The sequence below is a fragment of the Protopterus annectens genome, chromosome 8.part0, assembly GCF_019279795.1.
Source record: "Protopterus annectens isolate FY-2018-M chromosome 8.part0, PAN1.0, whole genome shotgun sequence".
NCBI classification, from domain to species: domain Eukaryota; kingdom Metazoa; phylum Chordata; order Ceratodontiformes; family Protopteridae; genus Protopterus; species Protopterus annectens.
The window spans coordinates 312,762,439-312,786,352 of record NC_056741.1 but is presented as its reverse complement, the minus strand read 5'-3'; the positions used below and the strand labels follow the sequence as shown (position 1 = coordinate 312,786,352).

The 23,914-nt window shown below is 40.5% G+C and overlaps 1 protein-coding gene across 3 annotated transcripts in view; it reads left to right on the top strand.

Annotated features, from left to right (window-relative positions):
• The first annotated feature begins 5,638 nt into the window (after window positions 1-5,638).
• Window positions 5,639-23,914, top strand: part of MRPL24 (mitochondrial ribosomal protein L24) — a 307,204-nt gene continuing 288,928 nt past the window's right edge. The window contains exon 1 of one of the 3 annotated variants that reach the window (XM_044079808.1): window positions 5,639-5,917. In XM_044079808.1, coding sequence (XP_043935743.1) covers window positions 5,875-5,917 — 43 coding nt within the window. In that variant the 5' untranslated portion in view covers window positions 5,639-5,874. Of the gene's footprint in view, window positions 5,918-6,389; window positions 6,681-23,914 lie in introns of those variants that run through there. The other 2 variants (XM_044079809.1, XM_044079810.1) reach the window with 2 other exon arrangements.

Here is a 23,914-nt window from a genome sequence, read left to right as displayed (position 1 = left end):
CTCACATCTTCAACCATGAAAAATAAAAACACACTAAGCAGAAGCACACATAAATATCCCAACATTTGTAAACCTTCACATTCATGCCGGTCCCTACCTTAAAATCCAAATAGCACACTAATGGCAAAACATCTGATCCAAAGTACACAAAGGTTGTAGTGATACTGGCATGAATGTGCTTAGTTTCCAGTTGTGGAAACACTACTGGAAAAATGCCACTGGATAAAGAAAGCAGAGTAGAGTGAAGGACAAAGCCAGACTTGACAAAAATACTGCTATAAACCTGAGGCATTGACAAGAGAATTCAAACTAAAAAGTTTTCTGTATTAGAAGTTAGAATTAAAAAATTAGAACTTAATTAGAAAAATTTCCCATTTTCTAACATGTCAACCAGCAGCGCAATAGAGTCACTTTATTTTCCTTGAGCAGTTCAGCGTCTTGCCATTATGAAAAGACACAAGTTACACTCTAAAGTTCTACTAGAAAACAAAACTGGATACTTTAAAGCATCCCATTACTATAAAGATGCTCACTTTTGACATCCATCCACACACCTCTCAAGCTTTTAGTGCAAGAAATCTGGACAAAGCCCAACAATAATGTAAGCAGCACAACAAAAAGACACTAAATATTGCTCTTATAAACTTAGAAAGTTGCTAGAACATGCTCTGTGTTGGCAATTACTGTCAGAGACATACTAGGGATAAACAGCCAAAAATACAGATGCTTTAAATATTGCTCTTATAAACTTAGAAATATTGCTAGAAAAGGATATGTCTTGGTAATTACTTTCAGAGACATACTAGGGGGACAAGCTGCACAAAAATAGAGACACTAAATATTGGTCTTATAATACTTAGCCTTCTTCTTTTCCCGGTTAGGGGTCACCACAGCGGATAATCTGTCCGCTCATGATTGGCAGTAGAGTTTTTACGGTGTCGAGTTGCCAGTCCGGCGCCCAACCTTCCACAGAAGGCACACACACGCACACACTCACTCCTAGGGCCAATTTAGAGTGTCCAATCCACCTACTGCATGTCTTTGGGATGTGGGAGAAAACCGGAGCAAACCCATGCAATCACAGGGAGGACATGCAGACTCCGTAAAGAAAGCGCCCGAGCCGAGATTCGAACCAGAGAACCTCTTGCTGTGAGGTGGTAACGCTAACCGCTGCACCACCGTGGCCACCCGTCTTATAACACTACCTTGAAAAAAATAAAGTTGTAATCTCAGTTGAAAACAAATGTTCATCTCTAGAATCATACGTGTTACTTGAAAACTGTAAATGGAAAACTATTCAACACAAAATAATCTTTGCAAAGCTTGCATTCATTTTATTCCTGGTCTTAAACTAGATTTTATAAGTCAAAATAAACACATTGTATGATCTCAGTAACCATTCAAGCAACACATACTGCCAGCAGCATTTTCTTCATACACTTGTGAGCTTTCATATGAGGCTAGTAGTTATATCAATATCACTTGATTTTAGAGATATTTACAGAAATACCACCAGTATTAGAATACATATGAATAGAACACAAATAATATTAAATATTTTTTGCAGCTTTAAAACAAAATCTCTGCATACCCTGTATTCAGCATGGTTTTTGATGTCCAGTGGCATCAGTAAGCTTTAACTACAGAGAAACCTAGGCTGTAATGATTATATACATAACACAATCAGTTAATATTTCAATATATTCACTTTTCTTTTTGCTCACTTTTGCTATGGACCATTAATGGAAACAGTGACAAAAAACGTTTAGTGGAAACAGTGACAAAAAACTTTTAGTTTAACCCCTCAACTTATATAATGCATGTTGTATGCAGGCAATCTTTCTTAAAAAACATTTCATTTAAATATCTGCAAAACAATATAGCTTAAATGAAAGAGCTGTGATTGAATCCTTTTTGGATGTCCTGGCCACAGCTACATTTATAAAAAATACTAACTTCTACCAACTTGTCCCCAGCATCTCAATACAATTCCCAGACTCCACATGGTACACGAAAATCATCCCCGGTTGTCCAGCAGGCAGGCAGCAAAACAAAACCTCAGCCTTATGCTGATGATCTTGATCCTCCTGGCACCGCTTCATCCTTATTCCCGGTCTTCTGCCGTTGTTGTTGAAAGATCACTGCTTCCTGGAAGCCTTTTTCAAGCCATTATTTTGGCATAAAAAGGCTTCCTGGAATGTGATTGTCCTGCAATGGGGAGCTCTCATTGGCTCCTGCCCTCCCGTAAAGTGTTACTTGATTGGCTCGTATACCACATTCACGATTGGCTGTAAATGCGATGTACAAGCCAATCAAAAACTGTGAAGCATAGCCAATGCTGTGTAATGTGGAAGGGCAGCAGAGCTATGCATTGGTTTGTGTGCCGCGATGCTGATTAGCAGTAAATGCGGTACACAAACCAATCAGAATGCGTGTAGCGGAGCCACAGCTGTTCAATGCGGAACAGTGGCTTCGCTCGTCATTAAATGCGGAGCGTTCCGCATAATCCGGAGCACTTGGATGCTCAGTTTCCATGTCTCTTTTCATGTAGTCCAGGGAGGTACGTCTCAAGTCTTCACTCCAGCATGGACAATGACAGAGTTGTATTTGTACTTGTTGTGGAGTGAGATGAGTGCATGCGTTATGTGGCGGATCCTGGCACCCGACAGGCACCTGACTGTAATTTTCTCCTTGTATAGACTAGTGAGTGGGACGTCAGTGTGCCTGACTATAGCGTCACCTATGACTAAAGTGTTGGGCATGTTGTCTTGCCTTAGGGGCTGTTGTTGGGTGGCACACTGGTCTTGTGAGCTATGTGTCACTTTGGTTGTGACTGGTGTTTGTTTGTGTTTCAGTTTCAGAGGTCCTTGTTGCTTGGGCAGGTTAATGTTAAGGGCCTCCGCATATGTGGGTTTAGTGTTGCTATGTGTGGGTGTTGGTGTGAGTTTTGAAGGGCTATGTGTTGCTTGAGGTGTAGTGCAGGTGTTAACCTTCTCCTCTAGACTATCTAGCACAATCTTGGCTGGAGAGAGCTTTGCTTCCAGTTTGGCTACGTAAGTGCATCTCTCACAGGTTGTAGTGCTGGGTGGTAGGAGGAGAGGGTTGTCTGTGTACATGAGGCAGTTGCTGCATTGCCCCAGTATGCCCAGATTCACCAGGTGGATAGGAGAAATCACCGGAAGCTGACTCTTGGACATGCCTGTTTAGGTGTTTTTTTTGTAAAGAACAAGAACTGTTTTCCCTTACCTTTGCAAGGTACTTTGCAATTATAGGCTGTTTAGTGCCTACGATTAATTTTTCCTTATTAACAAGGAGAGTTGAGTGCTTGTATCAGTTTAAGGCTTCCTAGTGCTTTCCAGCAGGTTCTAGAGCAAGTGCTATTCACAGGGGTTCAGATTTTATTGCTACTACTGAGAAACCAGCAAGTTCTAAGGGAAAATTTGAAAAGCAGACTTTCTAGCACCTGGAATAGTTTAACTGTAGCCCCGCGGTACTGCAAACAAAAAACACCCAAACACATGCGATTCATTTGAAAAACAACACATTAAAAAAAAGTGGTGGCAGTCTGAAGTTAGTTTCTACCTAACAATCTGTGAAGCATTACAAAGAAGAACTGGAGAACTAACATGTGTGTTGCATGATGGGCATAATGGGGAAAGGGAAAGTTCCTGGCAGACTGGAAATGTTTTGACTGTTGTTCAGTCCTAATGCCTGTTGGTTACAGAAGATGGAGGGATCTCATTACATCTGCAGTTCCATGCATAAACTTCATCACTGATGCAAAATTTCCAGCCTGCATATTTTATTGAAAGTCTGTTTCTAAGTGTACTGTTTTTTTTTTTTCTCAGATTTGTTTTCAAATCTGGTAAATGCAGATTCCAGCCTTTGAAACAAAAGTATTCTGACAAAAACCTGTTGTCACCCAAAGATTAACTACAGTTAAACAAGAACCTTGACAGTACTGTATCCACTGCCACACCTTTAATTTTCTTCAACCTTGTCTTCAATGTCATTAGAGCTCACTCTACCATTCCATTATGTCAAGCACAAAATGGAACAGAAGCTACATGATGAATTCCATTTCCCTTCACAGAAGTCTGCAAATTTCAAACTTCTGAGACAAGATCCATTATCAAACTCCACAAAAAAAAAGCAACCTACTTCTTTTTCTCTTCATATCCCTCTATCTTAAAAAAACTAAATTTAAAATCCCCTCTCTTAATAATACAGTCATTATTGTCACTTTCCATAGAAAATTATTAGGGATGATGTGAAAATCTTAAATTCACCCTGCATACACAAACTGCATAAAAACATTCACCAACTAGGGATGCTTTACAGAGCCCAAACCTTCTCACCAATGCAACTAAAACTACACCTGCCACTAATTACCTCCTACCCTCACTGCTTTATGGCACTCCCATCCTTACTAACCTCCTGGCATCACAAAAAAATCAAAATGTGAACAATGCTATAATAAAGTGGCTAAATCTGCAGCAAATACCCCTCTCAAAACCTACGGCTGTACATCACTAAAAAAGCCTTAAATGGTTAGAACTACCTCATCAACTAACATATATACACAGCTTCTTACCACCTATAATGTTATCCGGCATCCATCTGCTTGTCTAGCACTACACAAGCATTCTACATAATTATGTTCCCAATCAGTCATTACGATCCAATGACCAAAAACACCTCTCTGTTCGTAAACCTATGAAATCTGCTAAGCATTATCTGTACTCATGCCATGTTGCTAAGGCCTGGAACCCCTTACCTGTATCCATTAGGTCCAGTCAGTCCTTTAAAGCCATTCTAAAATACTTACTACCCAAATGTTGCTCTCTTTTGGCACAACCCCAAGATAAACGATATTCCTAAATATGAACAAGCACCTATTCGTACCTTACACCCCCTTACTCTCCATTCACTTCCTTACTTCAATCTATTCCTCCCGACTCCCTTTCTATTGAACCATAACCCTGACTGCAAATGTAGAAGAGTGAATATGGAACAGAGCGCTTCTCCTTTAAACTTATTTTTTGCAAGGGGCAAGCCACAGTGAACCCCCATAACCCCCGAACTTACCTATACCAACTCTGTGATTGCCAGACTTTGGAGAAAAGGGAATGTTTCAAGAAATGGCAATCCCTGACTTTCTATATACAAGTCTGATTTTTTGGGCCATTCAGTCCCCACATGCCACGTTATGGGATACACACGAGTCCTGACCTTTTAGTCATCAAAAACACATAATCCAGATCAAAATAAATTATCATTACTTTTTATGTATTCCTTATTAGGCCAATTATTTATGTGACACTTGTTTAGAATGCGCTATTTTTAAGATATTAAGCAATTGGAAAAGCCACAGAAACCCTGACAAAGAAGACTGGTAGCTTTAAGTCACTGAACTAACAGAAAAAATCCTAAAGAACTACAGCAACGTAAATAAAACGTCCCGTGAGGACACATGCATTACCCAGCTCCTATCCTACATCTAGAAGCTCAGTTAGATTATTTCCCGTAAACAAACGGAAAGAAACATATTTCTTGTAAAACTGTTTTAATATTAGAACAACACCTCGCAGGAAGCGTAGTAGCAATTCCCTCCCTAAATACGCCTCCAGGACCTGCTGAATATTCATTCAATTGCCGAAATGAATATTGATAAATGCGTTCATCAAAAGAACAACGCGGGAATGGTGTTTTATTTGAAATATAGCAACTGATGGACGCAGAATAGGGGAATGAAAAATGCAAGTGTAACAAGTGCTGGTAGCTGGTCAGAGGAATGAGAAATGCAGGCTTTGTGGCTCTCATCAAATCCCAAAATAACAACAGTTAAGAAACCACCGAACATGCCCTCAGTAAATGTACCCTCTTCCTCACTGTAGTGGAACGAATATCGCAGTTGGTATGTTGAATTAGCGGGGGAGTCTGCCCCCCTCGCAAAAGAAAAATAATAATTACTTTCTACTTAAGCTTTCATTTAATAAGCGTAGTAAGATGTATCTGGCTTGTTCACTAAAGGCTGTGTTTTACGTAATCAGGGATCACTTAATTCAATGTACTTAATATTTCCTGCCTAAACGTTTAATAAAGTATTGATACTTTACGGGCAATTCAGCTAGCCTAGTTTTTGTCCCCAGCCCACGTTTCCCTACACCATAGTACATTCCAAAACCATCCAGTTCTGCAATCCATCCATAACCCCTTCTTTATTTTTCAATGCGGAAAATGACAGTGTTATATCAACAATAACCACCTGAAATCAAATCCAAAGGTTGGGCGTCCTCTAGTGGTGTTTTTTTAAGAAATTCAGCCCTGGTACGGTGATACTTGCTACAATAGATTGCTGGGAACTTCCTCTTCCGGTAAATTGCGGAGTTTGAAGGTCACGAGAGGAAAGGTTAAAGGGAAGATTTCATGTGTTGCTCTTACGGCTGCAGTAGATATTTTTGTTATTGGAAATGGGAAGTCGCATGTGTCCCTGTCACTGTATTCCGGATGTTACTTTGTAACGTGTGGGCTTAAATGTAGTCTGTAAATGCAAAAAGGATAGCTGATTCGTTAGCACAACTTGTTGCTGCTCTTAGTGTATTATTTTTGCAGACTGCTACTGCATTTTCGTTGAATGTTTGCTCATTGAAGGTGTAGTACCAAGTAAGTTGACACAGGTTAGTAGTGAACAAATGTTGGCTATCCTGGGAGGATGGTGTCAGTGGGTTTCTTTGGCTTGATACTTGGTGTCGATTAATTTTGATGTCGCACACAGTACGAATGGCCATGTTTGAAGGTACACGGCTGGTGTTTGTTGTGGTAGACGTTTACAAGAATGTTTTTGTCATTATCAGCTAGGATTACTGCCACAAAGCATAAGCTTTATACATGTGGGAGCAAAGAACCCCACTAGCAGTAATCTGTGGAAATAGGATTCGACAGAATATAGATGATAAGGGAAATTGACAAACTACATTACACTAAATCACAAGATGCAGGCACTTGATGCACTCCTCAGCATGGAGAACATCGACGTCTGTGCAGTAACTGAAACCTGGTTCAAGGCTCCTGAGAGCACCCCAGCGCTACCAGGCTATACCTCGTATCATGCTTTTCGGCCCCAAAACCCGGGCTGAACCACAAAGGGAGGGGGAGTGTCCATATTCATCAAGGACACCCACACCTCCAGGTTAGTAGCAACACATGAAGCATCAGAGACCATACAGGTGCAACTAACCATAGGCAAAACTGCTATACAACTGGTAGCATGTTACAGACCACCCTCCCAATCTCAAGAACCCCATTCAGCCTTCCTGAAGACATTGGAGGATATGAATGTATCACAAAATACCATCATACTGGGAGACTTCAACTACCCAAACATAGATTGGGTACATTATTCTAGCCCTAATACCCTAGCCCAAAGGTTCCTGGAATTCATAAATTCAAATGCACTGGAACAACTAGTCACCTCTCCCACTAGGGGAGATAATATACTAGACCTGATCATCACAAACATGGGGACAAAATGCTCCACACCGAAGTATACCCCTCACTAGTGAGATCTGACCACAAACTAATCACCCTGGATATACATATCCCACCTCCACCCCAGCACAAAAGACCATAGTGAAAAACTTCTCAAAAGCAGACTTCACTCTTCTTAAGACTGAGATGGTATCCTTTAAGCCCACTGTGCCAGTGGATACCACATCCCACAATGCGAATCCTTCACAAATGCTTTCTATGGACATCTCCAAGAATGCATGGATCATGCAATCCCAAATAAATCTAAGTCCCTCTCCACCAAAGGCAAGCGTCCTGTCTGGTGGACCTCAGCCATTAACAAATTGTATAACAAAAGAAGGAAGCTACTGCACATCAGAGCAAAATCCCATGAAGGGAAGACATCTCTGATCAACATTAGCAGAAAACTACGTTCTCTCATAAAAACATCCAAGGCCAACTTTGAGAGAAAAATCGCTAAGGACACTAAAGATAACCATAAAGCCTTCTTCAGCTATGTTAGAAACCTGGGCGGAAACCCTCAGATATGCTCAGAGTTAGTTCACAACAACAAAAAATACACTGAACCCACAGATATTGCCAACATTCTGGCTGACAGGTTCAGTGCAAATTTCTCCCCTCCCTCACCCCCAAAAGAAGAAAAACTTATCCTAGCTGAATGTAATCTCCCTGTCATCTCAGATGTCCAAGTGAGAACCGCCCTAAACAAAGCTAAAAACACAGCATCAATGGGACCTGACAGTATCCCGGGTTGCGTGTTACGTGAACTCCAAGAGGAGCTAAACTCACACATAAAAATGCTATTTAACCTTAGCCTTACTTCGGGATATGTACCTGAACACTGGCGTACAGCAACAGTGGTCCCACTCCACAAAGGGGGTGCCTCTACAGACCCTGGAAACTACCGCCCCATAAGCTTAACCAGCCTGGTCTGCAAAGCTATGGAAAGAATCATTATGGAACTCATAAACAGAGACATAGGGGACCTACAGACACTTGACCCCACCCAGTTCGGTTTTGTAAAGGGCAGATCCTGCCTTTTGAACCTGGTTGACTTTTTAGAAACAGTCACTAGAGCCATTGATGAGGGCAAAGCAGTCCATACAGCCTACCTGGACTTGGCTAAGGCCTTCGACACAATACCCCACTCAGGCATCATAGATGAGCTCAACAGCTTAAACGTAAACCCTTATGTCACTAGATGGGTTGCAAACTGGCTAAAGGACAGAACCCATAAAGTTAAAAATCGCTGGAGCAATGTCAAACTCTAAGCCAGTCACAAGTGGTGTCCCACAGGGATCTGTCCTGGGACCCCTCTTGTTCGGCATTTATTTCTCAGATGTTAAAGCAAACATGGGAGGGCTGTGGCTGACAAAGTTCGCAGATGACTGCAAACTAGGCGCCATAGTCGATACACCAGCGGACACATACATCCTACAAAAAGGCCTCACAGAAACGGACAACTGGTGCCGGAGTCACGGCCTTAAACTAAATGCCAAAAAATGTATAGTCATCCCCTTTGGGAAAAACAAAGTACCCACAAATTATCACATAGACAGCAACCCACTGAGTACGGAAAAAGTAATCAGAGACCTAGGGACCCAAGTCGACAGCGACCTCTCATTTGACACCCACGTTGCCAAAGTGGTTAGAAAAACATTCTAACTTGCACACCTCATCATGAAGGGATTCACATCCAGATCCAAGGATGTCATTGTACCCCTATACTCCTCCCTCATCAGACCCATGATTGAGTACAATGCCCCATTTGGTATGTACCTCACCTGGCATTTGCAACAGCTGGAGAGACCACAAAAGTACCTCACCAAGAGGATCAAGGGTCTCCAACATATGTCTTATTCTGCCAGACTAAAGAAACTTCAGCTCTGTTCAGTAGCATACCGCCTGCTCAGAGGTGATCTCTGCCTGACGTACAAGGCCATGTCCAATCAGGATCTGATGGACATGCTCCACCTCAAAAAATCCAAATCCATCAGGACCATGAGAGCTAAAGACTTAAACCTCGGCACAAGTATGAATAGGACATGCTGGAGGGATAGATTCATAACCCAGAGGCTTCCCGTGCTTTGGAACAAGATCCCAGTTCGTATTAGGCAGAGCCCCTCACTGACTCTCTTCAAGAGAAATTTTGATGAGTGGATGGGAGATCGTAAGTTTACCCCAGGGGTCACATCTGTGCCACTGCTAGACAGGGGCACAGTAAACTAATTCTATTATATAAGGGGACCTTCATTGTGTCACTAGTAGACAGAGGCACAGTATTCTAAATTTATTCTGTATATTTTTTGTACCATTTCATGGGGCGGCAAAAGCCACATCACTATGGCTAGGCTTACAAATGCCCCAGGGCAGATAGCCTAGTACTATACTATGAAACTATGATGTGGAAAGATATTGCCAAAGCAGGCTGGCATGTTGTAGCCAGTACGGACCCAGTGCTAATGATCAAACAGTTTGTAAATACTACAGCTCCATAGGTTGGTACTAGGCTATCAGCCCTAGGGCCTATACAAGCCTAGCCATAACAATTCCCTGGCTATTTCTTCCCACACTACTTACTTCCCTGGACCCCTGTCTAGCAGGGCAACTGACATGATCCCCGGGGGGAATTTCCTTTCTCCCATCCAATCATCAAGGTTCTTTTTGAAGAGGGCCAGCGAGGCACTCTGCTTGACATGTATGGGCAATCTATTTCAGAGTCTGGGGAGTCTCTGGGTCAGGAACCTATCCCTCCAGCATGTTTTGTTTATTGTGATGACAAGGTTTAGATCCCTGGAGCGTGTGGCTCTGAGTGATTGGGATTTCTTTAAGTGTAGCATGTCCAACAGCTCTGGGTTTGACATGGCCTTGTATGTTAAGCAGAGATCGCTTCTGAGTAGACAATATGCGACAGAGTATAGCTGGAGTTTTTTAAGGCGGTCACCATAGCCGTCAACCTTCTATTTCTAGAATGTGGAACACTTGCCAACAACTGAAACTTGAAATCTTAAGTCATTTTAACCCTTTCTTCATACTTAAAAACGCATTATTTTGCTGAGTTAATATGTGTTATAAATAAATTCTTAATAATGAATGTGTGCCAAGCCCCTTCAATGTGCATTGCTGCTGTCTCCATACCTGCTACCATTGAGGTTGCTGTATCTTAGAGGAGGGGAATACTGTTGCAGTTTTGCTCCTTTTGACTAATGTAATTCCCACATTTGGATTAAAATTCCAGTCTTCCAAAGATCATGGTTATAGTCCTTAAAATTTCAGCAGGCCTTCATCCTGTCATTTAACCATGTATGTTACAGTGCTTTCCAGCTGATGAAAAGCTAATATCTGTATCATACAGCCTACTAAGATATGACCTGTACCTTGCTATAGACCTTTAACTAACCCTATTCTGTCAGACCTATTATAGATTCACATGCCCACTGTAGCATAAACACTTTATAGAATGATCTTGATCTCTCTTACAACATAAATAGAACAGGTAAGAGGAACATATACTTATAACAGAGAATTCCTCTTCTATGGGACTGTCTTCCACTCAACGTAAGGCACACTGTTTGGATGTAATTTGGATGAATGGATGGGAAACCACAAATTCACCCCTTGTTTAGCACCCATGTCCCTCATGGAGCGGGGCAGCAGTTAAAATTCCCAAGATGTTCTGCCCACTTCTGGGTTAGTTTGTTCACAAAATGTAAGGTTTAAAATCTACCATGACAATATAAGGCTAGGCTTCTTAAGATCCTTCAAGTTCAATAGCCTAGAAATACTTATGAACCTAGGTCAGTTAGACAAATCTATTTTAGTTGATAGATATCCACCTCCTTTTCTTGGCCAGTTTCCTTCTTTGTCATTAGTGGTATATTTCTCTATTCTCCTACTACTCCAGGTGCATTCCATCTTCCTTTAGCATGCAATCTTATTTTTCATTTTTTTAAAGAAGGTTGTCATTTTAATAACCTCAAAATAACTTCCATGAAATGGGATAATGCATCTTTGTCAATTTAAAACGGTTGAAGGCAAAACCATTTAACATTATTAAAAAAAAAAAAAAAAAAAAAGTAAAGCAAAAGAACAAATTGTATGTGATGACCATTCTTTGATGGTATTTTAAGCAAATTAAATTGCACTGTCTTAACAGAGCTGTAACAGTCATTTAGCTAAACATAATTTTGAAGCCTGTGTTTATGAATGCATTTTGTCTCCTATGCAGATGAGGGAACCTGTTTCTCTTTAGTAAAGTTCAGGGAGTCCACTTAATTGTAGATATTATCCTTAATCTATCATCATAGATTAAGGATAACATCTACAATTAAGTGGGCTCCCTGAACTTTACTAAAGAGAAACAGGTTCCCAGTAATCTATCATCATACTGCGGTGGTGGTGCTGCGGTAGTGTTGTCGCCTCATAGCAAGACGTTGTCCCGTTCGATTCTCAGATAGAGCGTCTTCTGTGTGGAGGCATATGTGAATGGGGCGTGCCTTCGTTGAAGGTTGTGCGTCGGGGCTGGTAACCCGGTACGTAAAAATCCACTACCAGTCATTAGCAGACCGGAGTTCCGCTGTGGTGACCCCTAACCGGGAAAAGCCAAAAGACACAAACAAACAATCCTTAATCTATCATCATCAATGCTACTCTCAAAATCACATGCTTCTGTAAGTTTTACCCATTCCTGGGGGGGGGGGGGTTCAGTTCTCCATCTTTTTTACCTTTTTCCCCACCAATATCATGAAACTTTGTCTTTCTCCATTTCTGAATCTCTTTCCAGGGCAAAGCCCATTAAAAACAAGGCTGAAGTTGAAACTATTTTCTTAGACCATAAGGGAGAGCACCAGTGCTGAATTTCAGATCTAAGCTGCTTTAGGTCCAGGCACTACCAAAATATATGTAACAAAGTGTTTGTATTTCCCTCTGAACATACTGGGGGACCTGTAGGATGCATAATTGGGAGTGTAAAAATATTTCAATAGACATTACTAACCAAAAATACGAAAACACCTGGCCCTTGTTTCATTCAGTTGGTGCTAACAACCTACTACCAAGAACCTCATGGGTAAAGGACTTTCTCTTGTGAATTCTTAAGCCTATATGTGCTAGGGATCTTGTCTGTAGCCATAATTTTCAGGGGCTTAGAAATGGCACCTTTAGTAGTAGTAGGGTCTTCCCTGTCACCTACCAACCATTAAATCCAAAAGGGCAAATCAGCATCGAGATATTAAGATAAAGATAAGTTCAATACATTGCATGCCACCAGTGTTGTAAAAATGCTGAATTATCTGTTTCGCCACATGACTCTTAACTACTATTCTGTATTTCACTGTAGTAACCATTATATGTTAGTACATTAGAGTCTGCATTTGGAGCTTTTCTACCTGGGCCTCTGCTGAAAATGGGTTCTTTTTGATCAGTTGAACTATCCCGGTAACCAAATGTGAAATAAATAAAAATATTAAGCTAGGTTAAATGGGGATACATAGAGGACCTTCCCATCCTGAGTGGAATTAAACTGTGCTACAAATTCATTCCAAGTCATTATGTGGGCACCCTTATGTAGTACTGTCTCAATCCTGGAAAGTCTTTTGTATCTTGTCAGTACTCCTTGATTTAGTCTTATGCCCACTGGAACACTGACAAGGATTCATTTCCTTAACAAAGTTGCTTATTTTGGTAGTTCTGAAAGCCCAACAGACTTAATTTAACCATTTGTTAGCTATGTTTCCACCAGAGAGCATTACAGCATTGCATGATTCCATTACAAGAGGAGTTTACTGTTAAATCCCCCCAAGTTAAAATTTTAGTGCGTCTTTCCAAATTGCATCAACAAGAGTCTGTCAGAATGTGCTTTAATAATTTCAGCCTAGCTGCCTGAGAGGACATAATAAAAATCCAGGGTGCCAGGCCCACATAAACTAGTTTGGCATTAACTACCAGGCTAAGCAAGGTTTTTTCTTCATCCATAAAATTCTGTCACGTCTTTTCAGTTGAAGAGAACAGACAGTAACGGAGGGAAGAGAATTCCTTGTGCAACCTTATATTTTTTTTGATGTGTAGTGGTGCTTGCTTATAACTAGTAAAGTATAATAAAGTGTTATGGTTGTCTTCTTAGTCTAGCAGCATTATCCATCCTTTGACTGGTTTAATCCAGCTAGGTGAGTAGCCACTTTTCAGAGGAAACCCAAGGTGGTATTTAAACTGACTAGGGGAAATTTGTCAGGAAATTCCCCCCTTTTTTGGGATCATCTACATCCACCTGCTCTACCACCAATTCTGACAGATGAGATATCTGTTTAATGTCTCATCTAAAGGACAGCGCAGTCTAGTGCAACACCCCTTAATGGTGCACTGCAGTGATATTAATGGAAAATTACTCCAGTCACCTGGGTTCGGAATAGAATCCACAACCTTCTGACCTTCCAAAATCAAAGGCAACTATGCTTGCCTGTTATGTCACTGGCTCTAACTGTGTTTGTTATAATGGATAATGGTATAATTGTCTTTGGACCATCTTGGCTAGTGCAGCAGTGTGGTGTGTCCAATTCTGTGTACTAGCACTATACTGTTGCCATTACAGTAACCACTGTAATTTCACTTTTCTGCAATTGTTGGAACTTTGCTATATCAGTTTTGTAATTTGATGAAATTTAGCTTAACAGTTTCTTTGACTTGTAAAGCTGCCATTTGTAACCCCCAGTCAACTACACTGGGGCAGTTTAACCGGTCCTAGCTACTACTTATCTCATTTTCTGATTGTGACACTGTGCCATCTGCTTACAGGCTCTGCTGCCTTTCCTTTGGTGGATCTTGCGTCTCACTTTCCTTGGACCCATTCATTGTTAACGTGGTTCTGGTCTTTTTCACCAAAACCTGACTGCTACTGGTTCAGTTAATTTGTGTTTACCTGTTCTTTAAGTGCTGCAGTTCTGCACATTTTTACTGAATTTCTGTCAACATGCATGTTGTTTGCTCTAAAGGCAAGCTTTGATGGCCTATATGCATGTGGGAGTTGCATGTTTCAGACGGAAGTAATACTGGCAAAAACATTAATTTGTTGTTAACATTCTGGAGTTTAGTTTCTTGATGGTTTTCTGTTTGTTATAAGAGCATGTTAAGAAATGTTAGAGGATCACTTCTTAAAAACGTGTTGCATTTATGGTATTAAAATTAGTTAGGGCATATCAGGAAAAAGTAATGCTATTGTATCTCTAGTGGCACAAATTACAAGATTGTTACTTTACTGCCTTCACTTGTAGAAGTATTCACCCAAACTGTAGACCAAGGACAACCCTTGTGTGCACACCCTGTTAGGCCACTGAGTTAAACACTGAGATTTGAAGTTTCATTTAACTAAAGAGCCTCTGCAAGCTGAATAGATGGGACTGTCTAGATGCTTATTTTTCAAATATATTTTATACATCTGAGAATTATTGCTTAAAATGCATTTTAAGGTTTGAATCAACTCTGACTTTGATGTCTGGATATTTTGAGCTCGTCATTGCTACAAAGTTTGCAGGTGATTTTGCTGTTGTGTTTTTAAGAACTATTAGCTGCTCTGGTCTTTTTCACCAAAACCTGACAGCTACCTTCTCAACTTGAAGCAGTAATTGGATTGGAAGTGCTTGGTTGTGTAGTGTAAAGGGGCAAATGCCGGACTATGATTCAGTCATAATTAGCAGCTGTGGTGATGGAGAGGATGGAAATTAGTAGATGCCAGCTTTCCCATCCTGGCGTCTACACCAACTGCTCCACTGGCAGTCAGAAGCTGAGCATATTACCAGTAGAAATTGGTGCACCAGCAGCAACTAGGCCATGATGGCAGTGTGCATGTAAAACAGTGCACCCTGTTGGTGGGGTCAGGCTTCATAGTAATCAGGAACATATTTTCTGGGAGTGTAATGAGTTGGCATACTTTAAAGATTCCCTGCAGACTGCTCTGCCAGAAATACTGGGTGGGCAAATTTGTGTAACTAAGGAAATTTATTATTATTTTTTTAACTATGATACCAAATTGTAATTGCCTAGAAATAGTAAGGTCTTAATTACTGTGACTGCCAAAAAAAAGCAATTACTAGAAAATGGGAATCGATGTCTAACTAGAAGAAGTAAAAACTCGTTGTCAAACATTGCATAGCGCATTCAAATACTAAGTGATATTATATTTGCAATTAAAATTGTCAATATGGTTTGTTTTCATTTGTATAAATGTGTGATTGCCTACGTCATACATGATTTAATAAAAATGTTTCTTGTTTAAAAAACATACACATCTTTACTAATGGCATAGTTTTAGACCAGGTATAGGAACTGAACTTCTTGATTTCTTTTCTGTCCTCTCCAAAATATTTGATACTGTCATGCCTTCTAATCTGCATTGGATTCAGTGCTGTTTTATTTAGCTCTCTGCTTCATAGTAAATGTTAAATCAGCTCCTGTTTTTCTGTACTTTTTATAACTATCTCTGGGTCCTTTAGTCCAGTAATAATGGGATCTCTGCTCCTCTGTCTCTTTTTTGTTTATGCTTTAACTGTTTGAAAGAGCGATAATCTCATTGTCTGTGTGGATGAGTCAGTCCTTCTATGAAATAGCAGGGATTCTTTAAAAGTCCATTTCAAGTTGGAAGTGGACATCAGTAGACTCTAGTGCAATAGCTTAAACTTAATGGTTATTACTGAAACCTGCTAAATCCAGATCTGCTCTTTGACCCCCACAATTTCTAGGATCGGAAAACCAAGCAGGTTTATAGTTATGGTGAACCCCTCTGTGTTGCTGAGTCATCCAAGAATCTTGGAATTCTTGGAGGCAAGTGAAACTGAATCTTCAAATATGCATATTTAATCTAACATCAAGAAATCCAATGAGATGTTACGGTACTTGCAAAGGGGGGGGGGGTGTTCTATAACTTCTGAAACAGCACTTTTCATCTTCCCAATCTCTCATATTATGCAGTGCTCTTCATTAATCTCAAGACAGGGTAATGTTCAAGATTGAGTCTTGCCACAATGTAGCCACGTTTATTGTAGACTGTCTTTATAATGTGCATAACTTTGTCTTAGTGTGACAGCTAACTTGGCTGGAATTAGGGAACAGACCAAATCACACGTACCACACATACATTGATTGCATGCAAGATGCCCCATACTATGTCCCTTCCAAACATATGTTATGGAGGTATATGCCAGTGTTCTGTTGACTCATGCTTATGCCATTACCATTACAAGATGTCATAATAAATCTCCATATGTTGTCATTTTGAATAACCTCCCTGACAAAGTTCATTGGCAAAGTGTGCATCTGTCTATCTCTTAAGGTCTGGTGGCTGTGTGGTTGTGAATTCCACATAAGTAACAGTGATTTTTTCTCGTAATGCCTTTTCAGCTCAACTGATTTCTGAGTGCTGATTTACTCCCCCCCCCCCTTGAGTACTTCTTACCTTCAGTGCATCTTCATCTGTCACCATTTCTTTTCTTAGTTCTGTGCCAGCAATGATATTTCCATATTTCATTAGTATTTTTGTATTGTCCTAGAAAACCTTATTTTCTGTGTTACGTTCTTCTTCTTTCTTTGTATTCTAATAGATGTTAACTTGCATGTGTGTGCGTTTATCTAATATATGTTTTTATAAACCAGTTGCATATGTAATGCATAGAGGGTTATAATCTGGTCTACAATCATAACCACATTGTGTTCGAAACACGGATGCCAAAATATTTGCCTCGAGCAAAGTTTGAGAGGTGAATTTTAGCATCCTTGTCAATCATCCATAAGAACTGGTTATGATAACCTGATCATAACGTTTTGTAGTACATGTAGTTTTATCTACTCTGTGTACTACTAGTTACCAAAAGCCAATAAAGCACTTGAGTGCTGTTGCATAGACGGCAAGCAAACAAAATTGTAGGGAAGTCGAGGACAGTTTTTAAATACTGCCCTAAGTTTAAATGTTACTTCCCCCTGAGGAATGTTCCTTTCCTGATTACCAGACAGTAACAGTGCTTAGGGGCTATATAACAAATAACACCAAAGTAAAACGGAGGAAAGAGTGCCCAAAATAAAAAGTAAACAAAACCAACACAGTCCTGGCACTCAAAGGAGGTGAAAATAAATTGCTTTACCACAGCGAAATGTGGAACCAACAGCTTTATTGCATATAATGTTCTCTCTGTATGTTTCTTTCTTAATACTTCTCAGGAAATCCCAAGAATCCTTTAAAATACCTCCTGCGGTGGTCCACATTTGCTTTAATTTTAAATCTAAAAATTTTGCTAAAGGGTAGGTTTTAGCCCCTCTAGCAGCCACTATGGGTCTCAAAGGTGGATCTTCTACATTTTTACGGACCTTGGGTATTCCGAAGATCGAGGGTACTCGAGGTCTCTCTATCCTTAAATAATTAAATATGTCCAAACTAATTAATTGGTCTTGTAACATCTCCTTCAATACAAAGTGTATTTTGTTGCAAGAAATATTAATTTCATTTTTGGTTACTCCAACATATCTAGAAATATCGTTCAACATATTTAACATTTTGCTAGAATATAAAATACTATCCATAATGACCACACCCCCACCCTTATCAGACTGCATGACCCTTATATATTTGTTGTCCTTAAATCCATGGAGGACTTGGAGGTAGACAATTCCTCTCCATTCAAGGGAGCAGAGGAGAATGAAGGAAATGACAGTGTGAACGCCAGCCTACAGCGAGTGGAGGGGCAGCTTACTCAACTGATTTTGTTATTTGGTACACGTTTGGGAGGAACCAACATGGTTAACTCCTCTATGGGTTTGCAGGGCTTGAATATACGGGCAGAACAAGAACTTTCCCTACCTGGAAACCAGGAAGCTCTTCTTGGAGAATGCCCAAGGGAGGGGAGAGGGGAGATGATGTCATCGTTTAGCGCCTCCGCGTTGGGAGGCAAAAGTAAAGCTTACTCGATGGCAGAAGATGCCATCCCAAACAGAAGGGATTTCAGGGAACAATGGGAAAGGTCGCGTAACGGGACTATGGACTCTGGGAGTGTTTCTAAAAACACAGGTGACTGTAATACAGTGGTATTTTACTGCGGAATTAATGTTGACAATGTACCTGATAATTTTAACTATGGAGATTGTTCTTTTAACATTTCCGGTACTTGGTTAAACCATTATAATTCATTTAATAATTACAATGGTTTAGTGACTGAAAAATGCAAATGATAATGAAACGTATGAGTCCGAACAGGACATATCTTGTAATAATAGAATTAAGCAGTTAAACGAAATGAGTATAAAGTATAAAATGATTGGTATAGAGAATAACTATTTAAAAGAATGTATTAACAGATGTATTGTCCCTAGGGGACTTAGAATTTTTAAATATCCGAACAATGTTACTGAAGGCTCTGTTTTTCATGAAGAGCTACTTAGCATGTTTGATAACAGTGGTTATGAGGTTATGAAGGCTATTATCAGAGAAAACGAAAGGCAGATGTCCAAATTGGAGGTTAATATTGGAAAAAATTACCCAACAGGTTACCAGTGACTTAATGTACGATATTGGGGATGGTAAAAGGAAATATGAGGATATCAAGAAACAAGTGGAGGAAAAATGTAGGTTGGTGTATAAAAGAAAATTTGGTAAGTTAGATAGGGACATAGGGGAGTACAAATGTAAAAAAGCCTACCCACCACCTAAAAAAGAATATTTCCCATATGGACAAGGAAAAAAAGTATAGAGAACAGTATGGGGGGGGGGGGCACATTTTGTAGAAATACATTTTAACACTGCATGGAGGGATGATTTTGATTCAAGACATCAACAGAGGGAAGGGGGGATAAAGAAAGTCTGGTTGACCCTTTAGAATTCCCAGGGCTAAGAAGGTCCGAGAGATTGAGGCAAAAATCCCCCATTCAGTATTACCAGAGGGGATCCATCAGTGGGAGGAGGTAACAAGAGACCTAAATGGTGGAGACCAGAATTCGTCAAAAAATATTCTCTCTGTAGCAGATGCATGCTATACCCTGGGCAACTTTAATATTTTTAATTACAGCTCCTTGGAAATATGGGTAGATCATTTTGGACTATTTTCCAAAGGGTTTAAATTTATCCCTAGTACCAGGGGTAGGATGGTGGATACCTTAATAATTTTGAAAGTGTTCTTGAGGAAGAAGAATTTGGAAATTTTATACCAAGGACAGCAAGGATAACAATCTAAGGAAGGAGGTAAAGAAAACTAGCACATACAACCCCCCTTTACACCCACGATTAAGAAATTTAGAGTTTCAAATTGAGAAGGATCTTGGAGTATGAATCAAAAGCGGGGTATGAAGTTAAATCTTACCCATTAAGAGAATACATTGTTGGATGAATTTAAGGACAACAAATATCATGCAGCCTGCTAAGGGTGGGGGTGTGGTCATTATGGATAGTGTTTTATATTCTAGCAAAATGTTAAATATGTTGAACGATATTTCTAGATATGTTGGAGTAACCAAAAATGAAATTAATATTGCTTACAACAAAATAAACTTTGTATTGAAGGAAATGTTACAAGACCAATTAATTAGTTTGGACATCTTTAATTATTTAAGGATGGAGAGACCTCAAGTACCCTCGATCTTCAGAATACTCAAGGTCCATAAAAATGTAGAAGATCCACCTTTGAGACCCATAGTGGCCGCTAGAGGGGCTAAAACCTACCCTTTAGCAAAATTTTTAGATTTAAAATTAAAGCAAATTTGGACCACCGCAGGGGGTATTTTAAAGGATTCTTGTGATTTCCTGAGAAGTATTAAGAAAGAAACATACAGAGATAACATTATATGCAATAAAGCTGTTTCCACATTTTGCTGTGGTAAAGCAATTTATTTTCACCTCCTTTGAGTGCCAGGACTGTGTTGGCTATATAACAAATGTTACTAGCCTCTGAAAGTGCTGTTACAGTTGGGTCTCATGCTACAGTAGCATGTAACAAATCACTGCACTCCTTAACTACATGTATATTATGTAGTACAAAGTGCTAGTTAAGCTGCAGTTAAGTTTCATCATTGTAGTAATCCAGTTCATAGCTGTGTCCCCGTAGAATGTAATGGAGGGAAAATTGTCATAGTCTACAATATTGTAAATAATAATGTATGACTGTCTCAGGGGTTAGAGCATTGGCCTTGTAAACCAGGGGTCAGGAGTTGAAATCTTATCAGTGTTTGAGAGGTCAAGTTTTTAAGAATTAGGTTTTGATATGAGTCTTTACAGTAGTAGTGTGGTTCCTCATTTTGCCTTGCAATGAAGTACAGTGTTTTTCTACTTCCTACAAGCTGTCCTCACCCTAGAGAATGTTAGCGTCTGTGCAGTCACTGAGATATGATTTAAAGCTGTGGAGAGCATACCGTCAGTGCAAGGCTGTAATGCCTTCTGCACATTTAGACCAACTACTACGCAGACGGGGACTATAAGTGGTGATGTCTTAATTTGCATCAAAAATAAATGTACCTCAAGGTTTGTCAAACGGGACAAGACACTTGCACTTCTCCATGTTTCAAATCACCATAGCCAAAATCCCATACCACGTCCTTGCAAGCTATAGGTCCCCATCTGACACCCAGAAAACCCATAACATGTATTTAAACTTGTTGGAAACACTCGCCATCCAACCCGATACTATTTTCATAAGCAACTTTAATTACACAACCATTAACTGGTATTCCTATATGGCACTAAACATACAGATATAAATATTACTAGATTTCGTAAATGCAAACTCCCTAGACCAAATTGTTTGTGTACTGACCAGGCATGCAAACATGCTGGATTTGGTCCTCGCTAATATGGAGGGTGCTGCAACCCCCCTAGTGTCAAGTCTTCTCTGGTAAGGTCAGATCACAAAACGGTCTCCTTAAATCCTGGAACCCCAGCCAACCCTGAAATGTTCAGGAACTACTCAAAGGCTAACTTAAGTGATAATCTGGCAAAGTGTCAAACCCCTATAAACCCTGAGAACACTGTTGCCTACATGGAACTGTTTACAGAAACCCTATACAAGCATGTTAATAGCTGCATAGAGGCAACTTTACCCATCAGGAAGAACAGAATTAATTAAAAAAAAATAAGTCACCCTGATGGAATCACAGTATCAATAGGCTGTCTGAGGTAAACTTGCCCTGCCAGGCCAAGGACAACCACAAGACCTTTTTCAGCCATGTCCGCAACCTCAAAGGCAATACACAATTCTGTATGGGACCCACTGTTAATGGAGGCAGAAAGCAAACTTATTTCCAACTTTACCCCTGTTTTCTCCTTAACCACCCTTCAGAAAATGGCATTAAATATAACTGTTGTACTTGCACTAGGAAACAGGTCTTTAATGCTCTCTGTAAGGCCAGTAATACTAAATCAGTAAGCACAGACAGTATCCCTGGATGCCTTCTAAATAGCATGAGACGTGACCATGACCTTCCAAGCTTATTATTCAGCTGTTGCCTGCAAACAGGCTTTGTGTCTTATGAATGGAGAAAAGCAACAGTCATCACTAGTCTCATGTGAAGCCACAGAAAAAATTATCATGGAAATTATCAATAACAACATAGAAAACTTCCAGACACCGGACTCTACTCAGTTTGGTTTAGTCAAGGGCAGGTCATGCCTACTCAGCCTGGTGAGCTTATTTGAGAAGGTGACCGGAGCAGTGGATGAGGGCAGAAGGACAAGGCATTTGACATGGTACTCTCCTCAGGCATTGTTGACAGACTCAGGAGGTTAGATATAAACCCTTATGTCACCAGGTGGATACCCAGCTGGCTCACAGGACCCAGGAAGTTAGAACTGGGGAGCTCATCTCTGCAAAGAGGCCAGTCACAAGTGGAGTTCCTCAGAGATTGGTTCTGCTCCTTCTTGGCATTTACTTCTGAAGTCAAGGCCGCTGTCAATGGCCTTGACTTTATTTGCAGATGATTGCAAATTGGGAGCAGTCATAGAATCCCCCACTGATACAAATGTTCTCCAGGAAGGGCTGACAACAGTCAAATAACTGGTGTCAAACCCATGGAATAAAACTAAATGCCAAGAAATGCATACGTCTTTTTCGAGATGACTTCAGGAAGCCATCCACCCCTGGTAATTTTATTGACAACAAAGTCCTAAGAGTTGACTGGGTAGTCAGGGACTTTGGGACATACATTGACAGTAATCTAACCTTTGACCATCATGTGCCTACAGTAGTGAGGAAATAATTCTATGCTGTGCATGTTATAAATAAAGGTATGTTATCTAGGTCCAAGGAGGTCATTGTTCCACTGTATTTGGCATTCATCAGACCCGTCATTGAGTACAGTGCCCTCTTTGGTATCTACCTAACCAGGCACATCCAACATCTGGAATGTCCAATGAGGCATCTCACTAAGAATACTGGGCATAAGTAACATGTCCTGTGCACACTGCCTCAAGGTCCTATCCCTGTATTCTGTCTCCTAGAGACTGTTGAGGAGAGATCTATGCTTGGCATACAGGGCCTTGGCAGACCCCACCGTGATGGACCTCCTGCATGTCCGCAAAACAAACATCACCAGAATTACCTGTTCTAAAGACTTAAACATTCCCTGTGATATAAACAGGACCTGCTAGAAGGATGGGTATGTATCCCAAAGACTACCCATCCACGTGAAGCACAGTTCCTCCCTAACCCAATTCATCTAACTTGGACAATTGGATGGGAAACAAAAATGTCATCCCCGATTTGGCACTTATGTCCCTAATGGACACAGGCAGCCTGTAAATTGTTCATTTTCCAGACCCCTGCATGTAAATGTTTCATCTCCCAAGCTCCTGCTTACACTTATCAAGGATACCAGAACTTGTCAGCGATTTGATAGTTTCATAGGAAGTTACTGGGCTAGTGGCCCTAAAGCCCTTACAAGCCTAGCCATGTTAATCCTAAGTTTCCCCAATTGTCCTTAAGTGGATGTACTTTGCAGAGTTAGTCTGTGGTCAGCACCTACTCTCCCTGTCCATGAGAGACATGGGTGCCACCCCCAGGGTGAATTTGTGGTCTCCAGTCCATTTGTTCAGGTTGCACTTGAATAGGGTCAGTGAGGAGCTCTGTTTCACATGAATTGGAAGTTTGTTGCAGAGGAGCAGCAGTCTCTGGGAGACGTATTTTTCTCTCCAGCATGTTCTGTTAATGTCACAAGCTAGGTTTAGATCCCTAGAGCAAGTGACTCTTGTGCCATTAGATTTGTGTATGTGAAGCATATCCATCAGGGCAGGGTTGGAGGTTGCCCTGTAGGGCAGGCACAAGTCTTCTGTCAGCAGACTGCACAATACACAGTGACGGGGCTTTTAGTCTATCCGCGTACATCCTAGTTTTGAGGCTGTGTATTTTCCTGGTGTGGAACTTCTGTGGTC